General features: G+C 43.1%; 1 protein-coding gene across 2 annotated transcripts in view; it reads left to right on the forward strand.

Annotated features, from left to right (window-relative positions):
* Positions 1-24,357, forward strand: part of nck1b (NCK adaptor protein 1b) — a 28,312-nt gene continuing 3,955 nt past the window's right edge. Inside the window, exons 1-4 of one of the 2 annotated variants that reach the window (XM_035142830.2) lie at positions 1-296; positions 11,776-11,829; positions 12,430-12,670; positions 23,569-24,314. In XM_035142830.2, coding sequence (XP_034998721.1) covers positions 12,445-12,670; positions 23,569-24,314 — 972 coding nt within the window. In that variant the 5' untranslated portion in view covers positions 1-296; positions 11,776-11,829; positions 12,430-12,444. Of the gene's footprint in view, positions 297-11,775; positions 11,830-12,429; positions 12,671-15,801; positions 16,031-23,568; positions 24,315-24,357 lie in introns of those variants that run through there. The other variant, XM_035142831.2, reaches the window with a different exon arrangement.

Here is a 24,357-nt window from a genome sequence, read left to right on the forward strand (position 1 = left end):
GGGCGGGCGGGAGCTGTGGTCGGAACAGCTTGTGTAGCCGCTGCTGCTAGCTAGCTAGTTAGCCTAGCTGCGCCGCGGAGCAGTGACATGCTGTGGCACAGAAATGCTATTCCACCGGGGCACCGCGTCGCATCGAGCTAGGCTAGCGTGTCGGGATGGAAAATTAACCGTCTGCTGAGCCAAGACTCCACAGACCACTCGGGTGTTTGCGGGACGCCTTCACACGTTGAATATTTCCCCCGGGGGAGGAAGACGAGGTGGCGGCCACCAGCACCACCAGGACCCGGAGCTAGCAGGTAAGGCGATGTGTGACTGAATGTGAGCTGCCACCGAAGCTACCCACCGTCCCCCCTCCCCAACCGCAGCTACAGGCTAGCTCCTGCTAACCTCCAATTCACCCGTTAACGTTAGGGCTCCAGGGGCTAGCGGCTAACTGTGAACCCAGACATAAACCCGTCTGTGCCAACATGGCCAACCACGTACTGCTCCCCCGGCCGGCTAACGGTTAGTGACCCGACATGTTTGTAACCGTGGAAAGCGAGGGGTTTCCCCCCCCCGCCGCCGCCGCTTCAGGGCAGGTTCCCGGCGGCTAAGTTAGGTAGCCTGACACGCTGTCAAGTCAGAAGGTGGAAGGGGGGAAAAAAAGAAGCTCCAATTAAAAACTGCTGCATAGCCTTTTAAAAATGTGGCTCCGCTCCACGTCGAGCTGTGCACCACGTTAACGCGTTTTCTATCCCCGGGGGTGGAAAAGGGAGAGGACGCCTCAGTGCTTGACAAACACTGTCTTCTGTTTGACTGCAGCCACAATGTATTTACTGATGGTTCTTAATTCAACCAAAGCCCCGGGTAAGTAGTGGGTGTTGCTGCACTGATTGAATCCAGTTTGGCCTCAGTCATGATGTAGTCATCCCCCTCCATATTAACTTGTGATTTCTTATGGTGTCAAAGAAACGGAAAATGGTGATTGTATTCAGTCCATCACGTCTGGCCTGCTCACTAATATGACCTTAAGTTGATGCACAGGCAGTAAGGATCATTTTCATCATTGGTTTACCTAGTTATTGCAATGATACAATCAATTTAGTCTATACAATGTTAATGGAAACTATCCAGCCACCTTGAAATTAGGGTGATGGATGGATTTCTGGATTATCCGTAGGGGTAATTTGAAAATCAAATCAAATATACTTTATTGTCCCCATGGGGCAATTTTTCTTGGGCCAAAGTGCTACAGCAGCTGCTTAACAGTACACTGTGCAACAAACAACCAAAAACAGTCAACAAGGACATACCGTGTAAAACCCAGAATAATAATGCAGAATAAAAGTGAGTTGAATATTGGATCTGTCCTAAAAACATTTAAAAAGATAAAACGCTAAAAGGGTGTAATGCATAAAAGATGAAAAACTAAAAAGAACTAGAAACCAGAGTTTAATATGTGCCGGAGAAAGTGCAAAGGTTATTCAGATGAATGAGAGCTTGGTCTCACACGTATAGGCTCTGTAACGTCTACCTGAAGGTAACCGGTCAAATTCAGAGACCAGAGTGTGTGACGGGTCGTTAACGATCCTGTGCCTTACAGAATAAAGAATAGAGAATAAACATGTCTTCAGATGTCTCATCTTTTCTGGCCAGCAGCTCTGTTTACAGTGATATTTAACACAAATAATTTCAACACTGACAAATTGGCAGTAGATTGTTGGTTTGGTTTATTTTTTTTTACTTGACAAATGGTTTTGTTCCAAACACTGTGTGTGTGTGTGTGTGTGTGTGTGTGTGTGTGTGTGTATATATATATATCAGTCAGCTAATAGTTTCAGCTCCGACTGAGGTAGAGAAACTAACAACTGTAAGCTAGCAGGACCATATGTATATACTTTTATTTCACAGTCAATTCGTAACATTAACTTGTGATTTCCTGTACTTGTTGTAAACAACCACAAATGGCGCCTGTATCTTATGTCTATGTCTTCACACTTATGCAGTGGCTTTAGTCGTCAACATCAGTGTTCACATTACGGAGAATAAATGTCTTCTGATGTCTTATTTTTCCTGACTAACAGCTCCAGAGCCATGTTTATGGTGATATAAAACAAAAGAAAAATTTCTGCTTAGAAGTAGAGAAACCAATTTATACCACCTCAATCTAGGGAAAGCAGTAGGCAGATTAATTTACTGTGCAAGTGACAAAATTTCTGTTTTTCTTGGACAGGTTTGTGATATTTCGCACCCTCTGTTTATCTCCTAATATTGTTACTACCATACACAACCAAAGCCTGAGTAAATGTCATGCTCTAGCATCACAATGGGTGGTAAATCTGTATACCTGTTTGCCAGCTCTTGCGGTTTATGTTTGTGTAACCTCGTACAAAGCTTGAAAGTTGTCAGATGTCTATGATTTGAGTGTTATATCTCCCAGCTCTTAAATAAAAATGGGTGGTTAGTTAGATCTGAATGATTTTAAGAGGTGTAGCATGTGTGTGTCTTTCCAAAGGGGGGTCTTTTGCAGCTGCTGAAAAGTACAGTTTCTGTAATTATTGTCACACTGACAGACCTCTTCACAGTCTCTCATTAAGGCTTCAGGGAGGTGAAGAGGGGGAGAGAGACATTTGGTTCGCTGTAGCTCTCCTCTCAGTGGGAGTCGGAGAGAGGGTAGCCACAGTTTGAAGGGAGGGAAATGGTGGAAACCTGCTTTCCAGCATGATTTCCTTGGAGGCTAATGATAGTTCACATTCAGGATTGCTAACTCTCGCCCCTGTAGCCCTATTTACTTGTTATCTGTGTCCTTTTTCTAGCTCCTGTTGACTTGGATTCCCTCTTATAGCAACCTATCTGGATGTTTCGACAGTGTAATCTCATGAATATGCAGTGATGAGCCCCTTTTCGTAGAAGACAGTGCCTGGCTAAGGCTACCAGTGGCCTCCAGCAGCCAAATCTGTCCCCGCAGCCTAGAGGAAAATACCAACTGTGCATTTTCATGATGGCCAAAAACTAATATGGCTGAAAATGCTCCTAGCCAAATGACAACCACGGGAATCTAGTCAGCTTTAGGCTTCTATTGTATTTGAGAAACAGGGGGAATTTGCTTCTGCAATCATGTCTCTTCTCTCGTTATCTCCCTCATCTCAATTATTACTCAAGCTCTTTTCCATTTCCTCATTTTCTGTCATGATTTTTTTTTCTTTCTGTTTCTGTCTTACACATATGCATTTGACTGCCCATGCATGTAGACATATTTGAACAGTCACCGACAAAGGTACTTTTTATATGTTGGCTCAGGTCACCTGTTGGAAAAGGAACTTGTTATCAAGGTGCAAATAGCAGGAGCAACAAGCGGCAGAAAAAAGAACACTTTTTTTTAGTGTTCTACTATAAATGCATGTAAAACCATAGTCAGTGGTACAAAGTATGACGATATTCCTCCCACTTGTGTAAGTCTTATGATATACAACATTTCTCATTCGGCGTGAGAGATTTTACTTCCTCAGAAGTGTTCTTCTTTATTAGCTCATTATGATTCGGGGTTTTTGTTTTTCGTTCTGTGGTTTTAGCAGAAATAAAAATGAGGATGCGTGCGCTTTTAACCACATCTGTCACTGTGATGACAGAAGTCGTTGTGTATCCATGGGCCAAAAAAAGCAATATTTTCAAAATATGTTCTTAGAAATGTGGATGAAAGATGACTTGTGAAGAACAGTCACACTGTGATTCACTGAAGCTATATTTAGTCGGCCCACCTTCTAGATATTCAGTGTGAATTTTTTTAACCAACAGTAGGTATAGCCTACTTCAGTCCACCACATTGTTGGCCACAGGCTGCAGTGAAACTGTACTTTAGGATCTGAAATCACATAATATGAAATTGGGGGTCTATAGGTGGTTTTTAACCCTGAGGCTTCGCTCGTTCTTTTGATCTGACCACTTTCTCTCACTGTCTGATCCCTGCCTGTTTTCTCTTGATACTTTTTAATGGAAACTGTATGACAAGTAATCCTATAATGAAACATCTAAGCCAATCTTTGAGTCTGTGGTCCCGTCATCGGTGTTATTGGTCACATTTGAAGAACCATTAAAACTTACAAAACGTTTAAATGGTAGCTTCATATGAATAGAGCCTGACCGACTAATCACTTAGCCGCCAAGCATCAGCGGATGTGTGCCTCTCACAAAACCTATCAACCTATCAAAGCATTTGTTTTGGTGATATGCACCAATATACATCAGATGTGTATTTATGTTCACATTTTACATAAAATTAACTGTTTGTTTAGCAACGGTATTTTATTTTGATTGAAAGTTATTCTTAATAAATTTAAACTGTTAAATTGTCGAGCTTCAATTACATTTCTTTGGCGTAATGGTTTGATAATGACATCTTAGGAATCAGTGCGAATATGGCTGATAGCAGTCATGTTTGTAATTGGACTCTGCAACTGATCAAATTCCTCTATCCCCATCACATCGCTGTGACAGGTTTTGTCCTTTGCAGTGGACATGCATGTCATCTGCCAGTGTCATGTTGGACTCTATCACTTGGGGGTGCCAAAGTTGAAATGTTCTACCGGTGCACTTGAAGGCTTCAAGTAAAATTCTACGAGAAAATCAAGAGCGTTCCTCCCAGTGTTTTAAAATGTGTATGATGTGTAACACAGGCCGCACAGAGGTGAGAGTTTGTCTAAGAAATGTTGTCTTTCTTTTCGCTGATTTGCACTCACTCAAGATTTTTGTGGCATCACGGTGCAATCTGGAATGCCTCCTGCACTCGAAATGCTCATAGACAAGTCCAAACACGTGGCTCTCTCAGACTAATGTCCCAAGTGGCTTGTTCAGTCCTATTGTGACAGCACCCTTGGGCTCATATTTGCCAGGATGTACAAATTCTAAGATGGTGTATCCATTTCATTGCTCTGGCACTGGCTGTCTGGAATTATTATCTCGCGGTTTACAAATGATCTGATATTTTGACTGCAACAGTAACTCATTCCAGAAGAGTGCAGCTGCAAGGAGGTACACAGCTACCAGGGCATTGTGTGCTATAATCTGTTTTACTGACTTCTTAATGCAGCTAATATTTGTTAAGTTGCCTGACAACACACAGGACCAAACCACACAACCAGCTCTATCATACTGTAGTACTGGATGTTAGGAACGCTTCTGCTTTGTAAACTTGGATTAGTCATTGTGAAAACCCCTGAACTTCGCAGACTTTGTGAGGTAACATGGTTTATTTTTGCTGTCACTGTTGATCCCGTATTGCTTGGATGTGGCCATCAGACCTGAAACTGTAAGCAAATAGGCCATCAAGGACAACAACTGACAACAGCAGGGTGTGGGTACGGATGTATAGGCTCTACTGATGTCGGTGTGGTCTGAGGAAATGGATTCCTTCTTTCACAGAGGTATTGTGTTCTTGTTGGTATCTGTTTACAGAGAAGATGTACAGCCTCCTGCGATTAATAGGTGCTAATTGGTTTGTTGTGTTTGGCTTATGTAAGTAATACATCAATACATTGTAGGCTCTTTACATGCAATTTGGTTATGTAATGTGCTGTCATATATGATTAGGAGGTGATGATCCCCTTTCATGTTGAGTGAGTCTCACAATTCCAAATGTTTGCCTCTACACCATTACTTTATATAATATTGAATATTGTACTGCTAATGTATAGTGAATGATGGGCGTCTGTGTTGGCATGTTACTCTGCTTATTACAGAATATTAGACTGTGCATCAATCAACAGACAGAATACTGCAAAAGAGCCAGAATTTTCTGTATAAAAACTAAAAAGGTGACATAAAATAAAATTACCCATCTTATATTATTAAATATCTATGGATACATAATTTGTATTATACAAAACTTTAACATACCCATGATTAACACACTATAGCAGATTATAAAAACAAGTGAATAACCAACGATTAAAACACCACATCTTATTAAAAACACCTAAATAACCCATGATTAAAATGCCTCATTAATATGAAACAATACAATGCAGCAATCAGATACAATACAAAGCCACAAATGCACGACTTTGGTTTGCTTTTATCAACTACCAACTTATTTCTACAGAGAAAAAACAACCTTCAGATGACTAAATTAGACATTTGTTAGTCGCAGATATTTGTTGCTAAAATTGTGTTGTTAGCCGCTTCATACTGTGTGGCATCTCTTTCACAAAAAACAGCAACTGAGTTCATCAGTGTCGTCTCTCTCTCTCTCTCTCTCTCTCTCTCTCTCTCTCTCTCTCTGTCTCTCTGTCTCTGTGGGTCTGACAGTAACATTCAGCTCCAGGCCTGTGAAATGTGAGAATATGCAGCCATAATGAGTTGGGAGGTGAAAATGGGGAAGTGGAAACCCTTTGCAGTTACGTTTGTTTATTTGCTTTATCTGTATAGTGGACAGTTTCATGATTATTTATATTGAGTCATGAATATCCTCTGATATGTTTGGGTGCTCAACCTTTCAGGCCATCCTGCAGATTTGTGAACTGAAGTTGATTACACTTAGCTCTCAAAGAGGTATTAGGTTATGCACATTTTTCTAGATTAGATCCCCCCCCCGAGCTTCATAAATAATACTTTTGTCTTTTTAGAATAAGTTATCTGTACTGTTAGTCAGAGTGGCTTGACTCGAGACTCTGAAATGAGTGTTTAAATTGCTCTGCAATGTATTTCAAACTGTGACATTTGTGTACGCTTCTCACAAAGAGGGAACCGTTTGATGTGAAGTTGTCCTAAAAGGAGGCTTGAAACTTTTGGTGTTGGTTGTTGCTATGAGAGAAAATCTCTGGCAATTCTCAAAGGACATGAGCCATGGTCTATTTTAGGCCATTCCCAACTACTGAGGGTGATCCCGAGGGGTGGATAACCAACTGCTTTCACACAGTCATGAGCCTATATGTACAGCCCAAACAGCAGAGGCCCCTCTGTCCTTAATTAGGTTTTAATATGATTCTAGGAAAAGTCTGTATTCCTCCTGCAATGCCATTGTTTAAGTTTACACTAATCCTAGACATGACTTCGTGCCTCTTAAATTTGATGCATTACATGTATCAATGCAAAGAAGTTATCTGGACTCAGGGGTCAAGCCTGCACTCCGTCAGATTGCATCACTTTCCCATCATCCGGTCACCTTTGTGTCCACATTTCCTGTCTCACAGCTGGCCTGCCAAGTCTCCCATGACCCTTTGCTGCTATGCTGCTGTTTTGTTTTGAGAGAATCTAGGACAGCTGGGGTGAGATGCAGTCTCATGGTTTTTAGTTACCGTGGTTCGATGTGGAGAGAAAAAAAAGAGCACAAGCGCGTATTCATCGGTCGGTCGCCGTCCGGCACTGTCCGTTCGGCGGAGCAGTCCTGCCCGAGGCTGAAATGTACGTTTTGGTGTAAGCTGGAGGAAGTGCAGCCGAGCCAGAGGGGCTGAGCGAGCAGCGAGCATACAGAGCACATTCCAGAAGGCAGCAGAGCCCTGTGATTTTAGCAGGCTGTCACAGGGATTAGGTTACTCTGTCTGCCTCTGTGAGCTCATGCTGTTGCTGTCTCAGTGCCTCAGCAATCCTGCTGAGCAGCGATACATTATTTGCTCTCGATGTGAAGAGACACGTTTGTTTAGATTATACAGTATCCAGTTGTTGTGATTTAATTCCTAACAACCTCTCATGTCAGTCTGGTCAATAAAATCAGGGCCATTAACAAGCATCTTCACTGACCATAATACTAAATACAAAAAAAATACTATTCCAAATCCTTCCTTCTCATGCAAATCTCTAGTATAGTGTCCCTGTATTATGTATTACCAGATAGACCACTAGGTGTGCTCTTAGACTAGGTCTTCTGCACGTGTGTGTTTTATTTTTTTTCTCCTGCAGATACACAAGGGATTGTGGCAGCAGCTGTACACTGCAGGATGTGGTGAACTCATGTCACTGTTGTTTCATAGTAACGTTAAAACTCGCAAAGTTGCACTGATGCATCTCTGTTAAACCACTGATGCGCAGTTGTTGTGGTTTCGATAGTGTTGCAGCGTTGCTTCTGTAAAATTTATGAACTAGTGGAATTGTATTAGCTGAAATCTAACTATCACTGACCAATTTAGAAAACAGTCGCAGATAAGGATGAGTGGTCGTCTGCTGATGAGAAACATTTGTGATCGGTGTTGACACTCTTGAGAACACGAGTGGGTTACTGATTGTAACACTGGTTGACCTGTCACTGGCCCACAGCTGCTGCTATGGCAGGAGATAAGACAGACGCACATTATCCTTTAGTATTTAGTAGTTTACAGTAAAATCTATTAATATAAAGTACTATTTATAGACACAAATATGCTCACCACTAATTTGCAAAACCATTTTGTATCATAGTATTATTATCATCAACAAACAAGTTTTTTCATTGTTTTGGATGTTTTTTTTTTTTTTTAAATGCCAAATATTTTCCAGTACCAATTTCTCAGATGTAAGGGTTTGCTGCTTTTTGCTGCAGTCACTTATGAAATAGTGATGTGATGCCACTTCAGATAAGTAATGATCTCAGCAACAACTCAACGACGAAACTTTCTGGAGGTTTTGTTGATATTATACGCTAATGACATTTTTTTTTTTTTTTTTAATGTAGGGGTTTTTGCAAATCAACATTAAGTGTTATAATCACACATAATGCTGTTATTATTTGCTGTGTAATCAGAGCTTTAACAGAGTCAGCTGCTGTTCAAACCGTATTAACACAAAAGGGACATTTTCTTGCTGGTACACTGCTGGTATACAACTGGAAATCTCTTATTGTGAAGCAACTACAGGATCCACTGCCTTGAATTGCCTTCATTTTTTGTTCAATTTAAAACTTAATGGTAATAATGGACAGTCTTTATGTTGCTGTTCTGTCAGCAGATGAGTTTTAAATATTGCAAGGGGGAAACGGCTCAAGGAGTATTGGCCTAAGTGAGAAGGTTAACACTGTCGTTACCACTGGCCACCAGATTTGACCACGTGTCTACCATTCCCCCCCAGAATGGTTGCTCTTGTTGACAACCACACAGCTCGTACATGCAGATCCTGTTTTTGCTCATGTTTGGTAGCTATGTTGTTTTCAGAAGTGAAGTAACTTCTTCAAAACATCTGTATAAGAAATGATGACTAAATGATTCATGACATCATTACGTCTGTGACAATCTATTTCACAAAATGTTTACAAATTTACATCAGTCTGCAATTATTGTTAAATTTAAGTGAAGTTAGTTTCATTTTTGAAAAAGTGAAGACACATGGCCTACAACAGATACGTTGATTAGAGTTTCTCAACTATACTCTTGAAGACCATCGTGGCAGTGGTGATGGATTGGGCTACCTGTTAATTCTGCCAGGCAGCAGGGTAAACGGAGACCCACAGTGGACGTGAATGTGACACCATTTGAGCCTTTTGACCTGTCTGACCTTGCGTTTAATGCTTTGGAGTGGCGAGTGGCCTTGGCTCAGTCTGCAGCTGCGTGATTAGCTCCGAGCATCTGTCGCCTAACTTTTTGATCCTCCCCTCACATCTGCACTGTCGTAAGTCACCGCAGTGTTAATGTGCACTTAGTGGTGAGCCACCCTAGACACGGGGGGTGACAGCAATTAAAGGAAGTGAGCCCAGGGGTGCAATGTATTCTCTGAAAATGGTAGGTAGCTGGGAAAGTGGGAAAGGGACAGGCCCTACACTGATGATTCTGTCATGTTGGGGAGAATAGAGAGAGTGAGGAAAAAGATTAACAGGGAGGGATGTTGTAAATGGAGACAGAGCACATATACTCACTTCTCAGCCTCTTTGGCAGACAGTTACAGAGCCCAGCCCAGGGAGTGGAGGGATCGTTGCCTTTGTCTTGGTGAAAGAGGCAGCACTCAAGGAGAGTAAATCAGCTCTTTGTTTTTGTGTGCCGCTCCCTAACATGCCTCCTAGTGTTCATTAATTTAATTAGAGCTGGAGAAGGAGCAGGCAATGACATGCCATGAGATAAAACCACAACATACACCCTGATGGTTTTTTTGGTAAGTTAAGTCAACAGCACCCCTCATGGGGAATTACATTTTAGCTTTGGGGCCTCCACTTTTCATGGTTTCAACTTCCTCCCACTGAAAAGAAATGAATCCATACAATCCTAGATATGTGCTGGCAACTTGCATCATCTGGAGCTAGAGACTGTGCAGTAGCATCAAAGTCCCCCAGATGCACATGCTTGTCAGTCTCAGCTGTCAATCATGATGTTTGATCCCATTTCTATAGCCTCAAATAATTAATTAAATCTAAACTTTCAGGAAAATGAAACACTTCTACGTCAGTGTGATAATCTGAACTACCCAAGATGACAAGAACCATCTTTGAGGAGAATTTATTTTGCGTGTGCTTTGGTTCCATCAACTAACATCGAGGAGGTGGGGTTTATGACTCAAACTGAAGCCAGCCATCAGGGGGATATCAAAATGATTTATTTTCACTTTTGGGGAGCTGTCATGTCGTCCATCTTTATATGCAATCTTTGCTCTTATCCATAAATGGCGAGTCATGAGATGTGGCACTGTCATCCTCTGTCGTCACTTGTTTTATGAAGGGACGAACCACTTTAATGCTCATGTATTGTTTATTCTACTGCTCTTGGTGCTGCTGAGTCGTTAGCTTGACCTCCCTATTCTCCCCATGTTTGCCTAAGATCAGGTTGTGGGCCTATCTCAAGGCCAGCTGCAGCTGAAACTTACACGCTGCTGCTTCAAATAAAAAAAACCAAGAGCTCTCAATCAATGAGGTCAGTGTCTGGTCCCTAAAGTCAGTCGGGGGGGGAGGTGAAACTCCATCCACTCCCATGACATCAGAGCAGCTCAGCAGCAGCTTCAGTGGAGCCTCACAAACTCCCTCCCTCACTGCTGACCTGAGAATCTGCAGTATTAACCCAAGCATAGCCTGACTGTGCTGATAGCTACATGGGTCATAAGACCAGCTGTTCTGAATGTGCTCATTGTTGAACATGAATAAGTTATGCTTGTGTTTCACAGTACTCTCAAGTCATAATTTTAGCCTAGGGAACTTTGAGTGAATAGCAGCAGTGGAGTCTCAATGTAGTTCCCACAATCACAGCATTTGCATATAGACTGCTCACTTGGGATATATTTATAGGCCATAGCTAAATATAAGATAATATCCTCCATCATTAGTGCTCAGCGAGAGCCTTACTCTGTGACGTATCCACCCTGCTGACGCACAGCACCCCCTTATTTTATTTTTTTTTACTTCCCTTTTCCAGTAATCTTTTGCCATCTTCCCGTCTCCAAGGTTCATGTTTGATGCCTCACACAATTGACAATCGTTGGACTGCTCCTGAGAGGAAATCATCCCGTCTGTAAATTCATGAAGAATGTCGATACTGAGAGATTAGCGCTCTACTCTCTGGCAGACTTCAGTGTTGAAGACTGAGAAGAATAGTCATTTATATCTGTTATTTCAAGAATACAATTGGTGGTGGAGCGGGATTGTATCTGAAGAGACAGAAGCAGAAGCTGGCATTTCATCAGCGTTCTGTCCTAGCTGTATTATAGTTGGACAACACTGTCTGCATCTTGGCCTATTATTATTATTATTATTATTATTATTATGACATTACTACATAGTCAGTGGCGAGGCTGTGTGTAACAGTTAAGACACACAAACAACAATACAGATTTCTATGCATTATTAAGAAATATGGAGAAAAATCTTGAGCCGACCCAATCTGTAATTCCTCTGCTTTGTTTGTGCTCTGTTTCTAGGTCAGCAGAGACGTATCGGAGCCCTTGGAAGTTCTCAGCTTTGATGCAGTACAGGTACAGCTCTCTATTTCCAAACAGTCTCTAAATTTACTTTTGGTGCATCTCTTTCCTAATCATTAGAGTTGAAACAAACTGCACAGCTAAACAATAAAATGCGTATATAGGCTGTGCAGACAGAGAGGATCTAGACCGTAGTAAAAGTACATGGTAATGTTCATTTCTTAGTTATGTTTATATAGTTAACTGAATTGTCATTATTGCAACATAATGTGGGTAAAAAACACCTTGCACCTCAACTACAATGACCAGTTTCCTGGGCGAAACCCTGTGAAGTTTTACTTCAGTAGGCCATTGTCATTGGGGCGTACATGCTGTGGAGGCGTGGTAGCGTGGTCTACCTAAAATGAAAGATACCATCTCTGAGAACCTTTTAGTCTGGCCCATATCTCATTCACTAACATGAGGGAGTCAGGGTTTATAACTTGGCAATTTAGACACTTTGACTTCACTTTTGGGTCATCATGTCAATCTTTACAGTGTGAAACAATGGCCAGGATTTCATTGTGGTATAGAAACCTTTTGCTGATCTATTATTTGAAAGTCTATAATGCAAAAATATTAACTTTTTTCGTCTTCTCTTTTGCTCTCCATCAGTGAACCTAGTGCAAGATGACGGAAGAGGTGATTGTCATCGCCAAGTTTGACTACATGGCCCAGCAGGACCAGGAGTTGGACATCAAGAAAAACGAGCGCCTGTGGCTCCTCGATGACTCCAAGTCCTGGTGGAGGGTTCGAAATGCCACCAACAAAACAGGCTTTGTGCCGTCCAACTACGTGGAGAGAAAAAACAGTGCCAGGAAAGCGTCGATTGTCAAGAACCTCAAAGATACACTCGGTAAAAAAAAATCTGTTATGGCTTCCTCAGTTCTACTTGTCGATAGTTCAATAATCATAGGCCAGAAACCATGTTCATGTTTACTCTCTCCTAAGTCCTTGTTTATTTTGATATTAGAAACTCAAACAATTCCAGTTGACACACAGGTATTTGCTCTATATCTAGGCCAACTTTACTTTATGTTTCATGCACATGAACCAAAATAATACCGTGTCACAGAGCTCTGTTTCATCTGCTCTACTTTCGGTTGTTTTGACCACATAGTTGTGGTATTTCAATGCACTGTACTGGAAGATGGTCTCAGGCTGATGTCTGATTGGTTGAAACACTGTAAGCCCCTTTTTTTCACAGTGCACTCAAAGTGAAGACTTAGTGTGTGACAGGAGTGTTTACAGTTTAGTGTTTCAAGTCAGTGGACAGAACATTTGCTCAGGTAAGACAGTCACATACTTTCTGGATTTAAACTTTAAATACACATTAGATTTTAGTTTAGCAACTTGTGGCATTTACAAAAACGAGCATATCTGTTTAGTGTCAGCAAATCTAAATATCTCCACTCTCTGTTTGTGGGTAAGAGGATTTCATCCTGCTCATTATATCATGACTGGAATTGTTGCGGCACAGGTGTCATCTCCCCTGTCAACACAACAGTAATATTTCTGGGCACTGCCATTTGCCAAGGGCTTTGTAATGCCAGGAGCGAGCCACACGTAACTGTGTATGTAAGCCAAGGTTACCGTTTGTCCGAGTGCGATTCTTCTTGATGAAAGACTCGTGATAATTTGGGACAATCTCTCTGACCACTGGCGTCCATCCAGACAGCTTGGTGTTCGATTTGCCTGTGACTTCTTAGTTTGATAACTTCTCTCATGTATTTGAATAAAAGATGAGGATCTTGCATGACGTTGTTGTCCGAAACAAGGGCAGGACGGAATAGCAATGTTTGCTTTTATGCTTGAGCCATGTTTGTTTGGCTCAAATACTCATTAGATGAGGTTAAAGGTTGCTCAACATTTGCCACCGTGGAGACTTGAGGCAGAATATAAAAAGGCTGGATGATATTGACAGTTGATTGTATTGACCTTTTTCACAAAGGGTGTGTTCTGGTTGTGATATGAATGCAGTACTTCTAGTTATTGTCGTTTTGTTGTAGTTTACAACGTAGAAGACGTATTAACTTCACTGCAGAGATCACATGATTTTCTTTACCACACTTCGGTGTCGGCTCGTATCTCCACAAACTCTCCTAACATCTTCGTCTGTGTCTTCTATGTGTGCGCCACCGTTTTTTTTTTTTGTGTCTGTCACATGTTGTCAACACCCCACTTGCTCGTGGTGAATCCAGCGGGGGATCCCCTGTTGTGTTCTCACATCGACATTTCCTAGATTTCTACAGACTTTATACTAGGAGGCCAGGCGGAGAAAGAGCCCCTCACTCTGACATTTGCGTTCACACATGCACCTCCTCCGGAGATTGTGACACACAAAGAATGACCTGCCAGAAAGTCGTGGGCCCCACGGTGGCTTTTCCCTTCAGGGTAATGTTTACCAGAAGTGTTTCTTGAATTTATAACTGTATCACATAGACGCAGTGTTTACAAAACACTTATCTGTTGGACACGGGATATGAGTCTTCCTGTTAGCTGGAAGTGTGTGTTAATGTTGCGGTGACATTCAGGCTGTGCTGTGTGTAGAAACACCCCGATGAAAAAGAACCGGAAGAGGTCTCTTGATGGTTTTAATAGAGGGCTAATTAGGGTTTTCCACTTTGTCTCTCTGATAAAACGGACTTTGATTTACAACACTTTTGATATTTATCACTTGACTCAAGCACATACATAATTTAACGTCAAGTCTGTTTTCTATTAAAGGCTTGTTTACGCTGCTTGTACATATGGAAAGATGCGTCCGTTTGAAATGAAGTAACCGTCACAGCTAACATTGGCATGGGTGTTAAACAATATGTCCACTAATGGGCAGCACCGAGTCGAGAGTTTCCGACGACAACAAACGTTCAGATGGTGGAGGGGGTTGTGATAATGTATCTGTTAGCAGGTCAAAGCGGCTGTTTGTCTCTCTACTTTCTTACCAACTCGCAAAGTCTTAACTCTAAAAGTTCTGCCGCTCATGGTTTCTGGCGGTACTGCTCTGTTTAATCTCTTTTGTCTGTATTCGCATAAGCAGAGTATGGACAAAAGGCTCTGTCTGTGTCCATATCCATACGTTAGTTGTAGCATGTATTCATGTGTGTGTGTTTGGGGTTGTGTTAGGAGCATGTGTGGTCATGCACTACTGCCATGAGCCGCCCACTACCTTCCCACCTGTCACTCTATCCATTGATCAAAAAACCTCAGGTGAACAGCTGCATGAATGACACACACATAAAAACCCACTGGCTCAGGTCTCACTCACTAACACACAACCAATAAAACGCACACTAATGTAAAACATTGGTTTGGCGAACGTGAACCTTGTTAAACACTAATGAAATCATAGAGCGCTTGTAAATACTTCACCTTCATGTCTTGGTGTTTATGATTTATAAGTAGATTGAGGAGATTTTTAACGGGGAGATTATGGGTGTTTGTGTTTTTCTTGTACATGTATGTAGGAGAGGAGTGAGAGCAGTGGCCTGATGATCACACTGACATGTTTTATGTGGGAGGAAAAAAATGTATCCCTCTTCCCTTTTCTTTTTTTTTAAACAAGGCTGTTGCTGGGTGTGGAATGGTGTCATCGTTAGAAAGAATGTGTGAGGGTATGATCTGTCTGCAGATGGTTGTGTTTTGCTGTGTGTGTGTGATGGTGCGTCTCCGTGTTTGACGACTCGTGTTCCCCGGGTTTGTTGTAAAGTTGAGTGTGTCTCTACAAACAACTGCAGTCATGTGACGCTGAGCACTCACTGACTCACTCAGCCTTTGCAACAGATCCTTTTTTTCCGTTCCTTCTCTTCTCAAGAAACCGGCACTCTTTCCAACTATCAACTTGACGCTTACTTCTGTTAAAATCCCCGTTTCTATCTTCTTTCGCTCCTTTTCTTTCTCTCTTTTCTCTCAAGTCTAAGCTTTAACTCCCCCCTCCTCCTCCCTTCTTCTTTCCCTCTCCATGAGGCCTCTGTACTCTGCCTTCGAGAGCTGGACTGGAGGCCTCTCTATCCCGCTCTCTCATTGGCTTAGCGTGACCACATGGTCAAGGGAGTGGGTTGCCCCGCTCCGTTGTCCGCCCAGCTCTCTGGGTGTTCCAATGGAATAACTCTACAGCTGCAGTGGGAAGAGAGCAGGGGCCGGGAAAGACACAGAGAGAGGGAGAGAGCAGCGAAGCCCAAAATGGACATGGCTAACCTATTCAAACATTTCTTTCGTGAGTTTTTCATCTTTCCTCGTCTTCTGTAGTGACTTGAAGTTCTGGTTTGTGTGTTGTTTTTAAAATGGTGGAAAGAGCTTTCGTGTGAAGTTAGAGCGGCTCTTTTCTCCCTCTGCTGTGCTGGAGCAGTGTGGGGTGTTTTTTTTTTATCTTCCTTCTCTGATTTTCTTTTTGCTTTGGTCGTTGGTTAGTTTCAGTTCAGGTTAGCCAAATGATGTGTCATATACACAGCAGGCGGAAACTTGAGTTTTGTACCAACATGTTGTGCTGGCAGAGACAGGGAGCGGGTGTCTTAACAGCTTTTGAGGCTGTGTCTGTGTGAGCGGCTGCAAAGACTGGGTGGATATGCTTTTGAAAAGCCTTCTGCTGAGCAGAAGCCTGTAATTGACTCAGCAAACCTCCTCTGTCTCTTTCTTTTACACACACACACACACACACACACACACACACACACACACACACACACACACACACACACATAGTAATCCCACTTCATTTTTTTCTAGCATTTGTCCTAGTGAGTGGGCTGCAACTCAGAGGATTACTTTATCATACTTGAAGACCCCGTCTCCACCCTGTTTAGGAATATCTCAAGTCTTAGCCAAAGTCTGTTTTCCTTTATTCTACCCTCAGGGCGATCTCGCTCACTCTGGGAGGGTCGCCACCCCCCTTACACCACACACCACCTCCACCACCGCCAGTCATGAGCTACAGTTGAAGGGACACGGGGTGCTCATGTAGAACACTGTAGTCATTGTGCTGTGAGGAGGAAGGGGTCTCTGCTGATTGATGGGACCTGGGCTCCCATCTTCTGCACCTCGCTTGGTTATCAGAGGAATGTCACTACCCCGGCAGCTCTGTGGGCCGCGGATACTTTACAGTCACGCCGCCACACTTTTTCAAAAAGCCCTGGCGCACACCCATGCTGTAATCTCACCTTGTAACTGTTGAGTGTTATGTCCTGCCTCTGTCTGTCTTCCCTGTGTGTGTGTGTGTGTGTGTGTGTGTGTGTGTGTGTGTGTGTGTGTGTGTGTGTGTGTGTGTGTGTGTGTGTGTGTGTGTGTGTGTGTGTGTGTGTGTGTGTGTGTGTGTGTGTGTGTGTGTGTGTGTGTGTGTGTGTGGATCCACCGACTGGCCTGTTTGCAGTCTAGAGGATCCAGAGATTGACAAGAACACAGAGATGAGCTTACAAACTTTTCGCTTGTGTAAACTGAGCGCCACTAGTCTCCTATCTCTCGCTCTCCCTTTTCCCCTCCCTCTGTTATCCTGTTTCTCAGCATCCCCAGTGAGCGGAAACTCTAATTTGAGCCACATTTCTCCCGAGCTGTGGAGGAGTGCAGGCCAGAGAGGAAGTGAGAAGTCGGGAGGAAGTTGAATCATTGTGCGGGGGTCCGTCAGTTGGACCTTCTGGCAGTCTCTGTCCCTCGCTCAATCTTTTTCAACTCCCTTCTTCTCTCCAAACCAATGCTCAATGTTCCCTGACCAGAAAGGCAAAAAGACATAATCATAATGAGGACAGTTGTCAACACCATTTAGGCCTAAGATGTTGTTTTTCTAAATCTGTCCACTCATCTTTGTTTAAAGTGTCTTCTGCCGTTACGAAGTGCTCAAGAGGAAGTGAGCAGTGGTCTGGGCTTGTTGAAGTGTAGCCAGCCATAGAAACAGTTACACTACTGCTCTACTTGTCTATTCAACTAAATGGTCTGTGGGCTGCACACAATTCTTTTTCATTATTGATTAATGTAGAGATTATTTACTCTATGAATAGATGGAACCGTTCAGTCAACATAATGATGGCAAATATCAACAAATCATTGCAATGTCCCAGAGTTACAGGGTCACATCTAAAATGTTTCTTCTTCTATCTGTCCTCATTATAAAGCTTCTATCGTGCGTCTGGCCGGCTTTGTAATTTTGTTTATTTGTTTCTGATTGGTTAGATCCTGATGTGAATTATTTCCTCCTATTGTGACTGTTTTGATTTCAGAATAGTTCAAATGTGCTTTAATGTTTAAACATTTATTTATATAAGAATTTTGAATGAAATGAAAAATTGTTGTGGAGGAAAACATGTTGATATTCCTTAAAGTTAAGTCTGATTTTGGTTCTTAAATTAAGTGTCAATTGTGTTGGTATCTCTAACTGTAACTTATATATGTTTATATATACTTTATGGGTATGTTCTTCATTACTGCAGAATGAAAAGTTATAAAAACAAAGCTCTAGAAATCTTAAGGTATATAACCAAGGTGTCAACTTAGAGAATCACGACCATATTCACTTTTGCATTGACACATTTTGCTTTAAATGTAGGTCAACAGATTAGAGGTTAAGAAAAAAAGTGGGTCAAAAGTGAAATGAAATTACCGTTATTACAAAGACACTTTTATTCCTTTGAATTTGTGAAGCTGGACTTTGGCAGTGAGCTAATCATCCCACTGCTGCTACAGTGAGGCACAGGTACACATGCATCAATACCCTGATAAACCTGTTTGCTTTACAACCAGGATAGTTTCTACTGACTCCATCACAGAGACTGATGGCTGATGACTCAGATAAAGCAAGTTAGGTTCTGTCTGTTTCCTGCACAGCGACATCAGTCAGCCCTGTTAGCAGCTTGATTGAAGCTTTAGTGTTAAGAGGAGGCCTCAACCCATCCCCACTGAAGAGTATATCACCTACCTCACTAGTGTGTAGGTTCCCTTTAGTGTGCGTGACTCACTCTGACGGGATGTGGTGTCATTATGTTTAATGTGCAAGTCTCATTCGAGACCCTTTGAGGCTACACGAGTGACGGCGTGATTGTGTGACGTATTATGCTCATAATTGAGATGACTTGTTTATGATAGTGACGTGTTGTTTGGCTGTAAAATGTTGAGGTTTTTCTTTGTTAGCTAGCAACTGCCGCTGAACATGTTCCAGTGATCTGTTCAAGTAGGGGGATGTTCAGGCACTGTCAGACAGCCTGACGCGGGGTGTTGTCGTCCACAAAGGAAGGGCCCTGGAATGGAGGGAAGCCGAGGGGTCGAGAGGGCCCTGGCAGACAATGGACGGCCAGCCAGCGTGAGGAGGCCAGAGTAAAAGGGAAAAAAAACAGTTCCTCTGTCACTTGTAGCTGAACAAACTCCTAGAACTTTCTTCTTCTCCTCCTCCTCCTCCTGCGCCTCATCTGTAATCAAAGTTGTTTTTTTTTTTTTCTCGGAGGGGTTAAATATGTATGTCTTAAGGTCTTCATCATTGTTCGCCGTGATTAACTGCTATCAGAAGCGACACGATTTCCTCCTCAGGAAATACACAGGAAAAAGCATGTGACGTAGAAAGAGAGCAAATTTCCAGTGAACAGTACTTTTGAATGTCTCTTCCTGTCTCGTAGCTCTTACAGCTGAGATGCGGCATGCTTCGTGTTTTTCAGAGGAAGCACTAAGCTGCCACATCTGCATATGCTCATGTAAACCTCATGGTTGTATTTAGGCTGAACTTCAGGTGGATGGAGCACATGTGGGACGGCGACTGTGCTTCCCTCAGCCAGGGAGGAGATGAGGGAGCTTTTGGGGGTGGGGGCTTAATGGTGTGTATTTTTAGGTCCTCTATCCGCTACGATTACTTCCCTTCTCCTGACACTGTATTTGTGCACAGAATTAGCTCAATCTACAAGAGATTTACTTCTCAATTGGTGTTTAATCCACATCTGCTTGTCCTCAAACCGTTGTGTTGTGGTAAAGGTGGCTTGTCTGGACAGCACCGTAAGATGGAGACTGCCTCAGTCCTCATATCAATCAGTGATGTCTCCGTCACAACAGCTTTGTCCTGTCTGAGGTGCTCTGACTACTCATTGTCAAAGTGCTTTAAGTCAGAAGCAGGCTATTTTTGGTGAGATCAATTTTACATGTATCCAGCTCTCTATACATGTCTCTAAATTAAGTGGTATTTCTTTAGGTTTGAAAATACTTGTATGATCTTCAGCTGTGTTGAAAAGCTCAGGTTGCATTACAGCCATACAACACTGATGTCTGTCCACACGAGCGTTTCGGCTCCGTTTCAGATTGAATCCCCATCCATACTAACCCTTGTAAAAATGCATATTACATGACCACTCACGTACACTGGATATGCGCGCGCCGGTGTGAACAGGAATTGCTTGAATGAAAGCTTGTCGTCTGCACATGTAAGCAGTTGTATCTTTGTATAGTGCAGAACTACCGTCAGCTGGTAAATACAACAGAGTCAGCAATTGATGATCCATGTTGCATTCTACTACACTGGTATCTGAGGCTAATGCTGGTTGTTTTCTTCTGGAAGATAAGTCTTTCATGTGATAAAAGTCTGACAAGTCAGCAAAGGCTACGTCATGACTAAAAAAGACCCAATCAGCAAGCAGTTGTGAGTGTCTACATCATTGTTTCTAAATGTTTTCACAGTTTTCAAACTAAAATAAGTCCAGCTTCATTTCAGAAATGAGGAGCTCTAAGAGTTGTGCTGACGCCAAGAGCATCTGTAGCGGAGTAGAACGTAGAAATATGGATGTAGCCTCAGTCTTTCCAGATTTCCTCCGCCAACGAGATGTTTTCATTGCCGTTTGTTGGATTGTTCATTTGTCTGCCTTTCACTGGAATTACTTAAAATGACTCAACCGGGACGGATCTGGATAAACAGGCAGACAAGGGAATTATTTTCAACTTTCTTTAACATGATGAGATAGGGCCTTGGTGGATGTGTGTGACCTTCAAGTTTAATATTGGTTTTGTCATTGTACACACATCACCGGTGCACTGCTCCACTTATGCCAGAAGTCTAGTCAAACACACAGTGTCCTGTCAATACGTGAAAGCTACTGGACATGTATCATAGAGGTCAGCAGCATGTTTAAGGATCCAAAGGTTGCTCCCTAAGTTCAGCATCACTGAACTCTCAAATCTGGCACAAAGCCTTGGCACGGTATCAAGGAATCACTTTACCGTCAGTTGAACAGAATGCAGCTGTGTCCAGTAACAAACAGTGGCCCCACTCCAAGCTTGTCTTTGGTGTGACAGCACGGTGAGATAAGAGCCACTGCTGAGTCGTAAAAGAAAGCACCAACTCACCGTTCTTCTGCTCGGCCACACAAGTGAATTCTCAGCAATTAACCCACAACAGCCTGACTGATGGGCCCTCAGAGAAGCCGATGCCCTCAATAACAAGCCCTTATCTTCTCTTGCTGTCATCTGCCTAAAGCTGCGCAGGCAAATCCCAATTTCCCTTTATTACCTTTGGCTTAGATCGAGCATCTAGTCAAATGCAGCGGTTACGGACTCTGTGCTTTTTTAATGTAAAGCTTTCGTGTGACTGGAACAGGAAGCAGCAAATACAATTGTGAACAGGGGATGCTGATAAGAGCAGAGTTACCTGCTCAGCATGATAAGATACAAACTGTTGTCTCCGTTTTCAGCTGTAGATGGAATAAACTTAAATTCTGCAGGGTTGACCTCTAACCTTAAGCTAACTAGGTCATTTTCTACTGTACACGAGACACATCCTGGGGGCTTGCACGTGTAGTTTTTCCTCCAACATGCACATGTCATGTTTTATCTTTTGTCGATCTAGAGACGGTTTGAGTAATTTTTGTATCATTTGAGGCAAAAAGAAACTTCACAACCAGGTTTTGTGAGTTTCTGACTGTATCTTTTTAATTTGTAATGCAAAATATGTAAATTTACAGATGTTTTTTCTCATATCGTTTTCCAGTTCTCCCTTTAAGGCGGTGTTAAGGTTGCACAGAGGCATAACTAGACCCACAGACATGAGCTCCTAACACCCTGTCTGCACTCTGTAGTTATGTACAGTGCTGTGACTAATAACAGGGTCTACCTGGAAGCAATTTGACGTTGGACACAAGCACAACCATGAAATTTGTCTGCGCTCCCTGAGTCACGGACACGTTTCAGTTACAATTTATCTGCGGCGAAACAGATCCAGTGTGGCGTTGTGACACATTAGTCATATTCCACGACAGAAAACAAACACTCACACACACTCTCATCATCCTCCCTGCACTGTCCTGAGGACTACACCCTGCCTCTGTGTATAATTTCACCCTGCTGACTTTTTAAATTATTCGACTTAAAAGCCTTGCAAACGTAATCATAAACAGAACCACTGCTTTGCTCTGCTCACTGTCTGGTATCAGTGTCTGACTTGTACCAGCTTCACTCTGGTTTGCCTGCATCATCAGTGAGACCAGAGGCTTGTGGTGATAACAGTAATGTTATATTAGTTTTGCAAGATCTAGCAAAATGCTTGACTGTTGCTTGCAGTCACAGAGGGGTCTAACAAAATCTAATGTAAAGAGATTATGTATAAGGTTTTAATACTTTTAGGATAATCATTATATTTTCGTTTAAACCTACTTCCGTTGTGCGTTCTTTTTATGAGAAATATTTTTGTGGAATGCAAAGTTTGTAATATATCTGTCATATTTGACATAGGTCTTAAATTTCATTCATTATCATCTTAAGAAGTCTTAAATTTAACTTGTGTAAACCTGCAGAAACCCTGGTTGCTTGTTTCCACAGGAGAAAGTAATGTGTAGATATTTCAGGCTGTGAGTAGTAGAGCTGTTCTCAAGGCGTGATCTCACCACTGCGTCCACTCCTCTGGTAGCCACACATTTGTTTCACACAACTGTTTGCATGCCAAGCTCCCAAGTTGAAATTCTTGACCAGTTAAGACGATGACCACAGGCTCCGTAATGCAGGGAAAAGGCCAGAGGGCCTGGTAATACCCCTTCAGCTTAGAGCTGGTGCCACTGAGTGCACGTCCTCCAATCTACATAGAAGCTGACTTGAGAGCTAGAAAGAGCGATGGTAGAAACATGACGGAGGTCTGTGTCCAGCTGCAGTGCGAGTTCGGCCGCAGGTTTCAGGGCGGCCGAGGTGATTAGTGCAATGTGATTAGCTGCAATCAAATGTGACTGCAGCTTTTTGCCTGCAGAGTTCAAGGCAAGTGTAGCTGGTAATTAATTTCAATAGTGAATAAAGTTTCTTAGTTTCCACAGGATTTATTGTAGCCCTGTGCCAAAACAAGTTTTCATCCCACTCAATTTTTTTCAACCATTACTTTTGTGTTTCCTCTACAGCCAGGCCTAATCCCCAAGAATGTATTTGGATGTGGAATGTGGGGGGTTAGGGCACTGTAATGTGGAAAGGGAAGGATATTTATCCCTGCTTACCCACCCTGCCGCCCTCTACAAACCCTAATGCTTATTATCGCTGCCTGCTATTTGTCAGGGCTTTTTTCTCCTCCTCCCTTAACTTTGTGGTGGTTTTTGTTTTTCTGTTGAAACTTGTTGCACATCAACGGGAGGAGGGGGGGTATCAAAACTGAATTCTGATGGTTTGTTTTGTTGGAAAATTACGAAATTTACACAAATTACCCAGAGGCCCATCTGTGTGCCAATTTAAAATGTTGGCTGCTTTTTAGTCTGACCTTATTCACCGGACGCTATTTCAGTCAAGATTCTCTAAACCCTGACACATTTCCTTGATTCTTGTTTTGTGTAGGAATTGGGAAGGTGAAGAGCAGAAAAGGAGGGATGAGGGACACGGCGTCCAACGCTGACACAGACATGTATGCCGATAATGGCGAGCGGCTCTACGACCTCAACCTGCCTGCCCTGGTCAAGTTCAGCTACACGGCTGAGCGCGAGGACGAGCTGTCTCTTGTGAAGGGCACACGGGTGATAGTGATGGAGAAGTGCAGCGACGGGTGGTGGCGCGGCAGCTACAATGGACGTTCGGGTTGGTTTCCGTCCAACTACGTGACGGAGGACATGGATGGGACAGCGGGGGGAGGGGGAATGGGTGACCCGGTGGGATCGCTAACAGAGAAGCTGGCGGCCGTGGTGAACAGCACCACAAACGGGAACAGGGTGCTGCACACGGTCCAGGCGCTCTACCCCTTCAGCTCAGAAAACGACGAGGAGCTGAACTTTGAGAAGGGCGAGGTGATGGAGGTCGTGGAGAAGCCGGAGAACGACCCCGAGTGGTGGAAGTGCCGCAAAGCGGACGGACAGCTCGGCTTGGTGCCTAAGAACTACGTCACCGTGCTGGACTCCGCCTCCCATAAACCCGCAGCGGGGCTCGCCGGGCCGCCCACACCTGACTGTGACTACATCTCGCCTTCAGGCACCGGGCGCTTCGCAGGGAAGGAGTGGTACTACGGAAAGGTGACGCGCCATCAGGCGGAGGTGGCGCTCAACCAGAGGGGGTCGGAGGGAGACTTCCTCATCCGAGACAGCGAGTCATCGGTCAGTAGCCGCTGATTTCTTCTGCCGCTTGTTGCTGCTTTGA

This window comes from Hippoglossus stenolepis, chromosome 19 (genome assembly GCF_022539355.2).
Source record: "Hippoglossus stenolepis isolate QCI-W04-F060 chromosome 19, HSTE1.2, whole genome shotgun sequence".
Lineage (NCBI taxonomy): Eukaryota > Metazoa > Chordata > Actinopteri > Pleuronectiformes > Pleuronectidae > Hippoglossus > Hippoglossus stenolepis.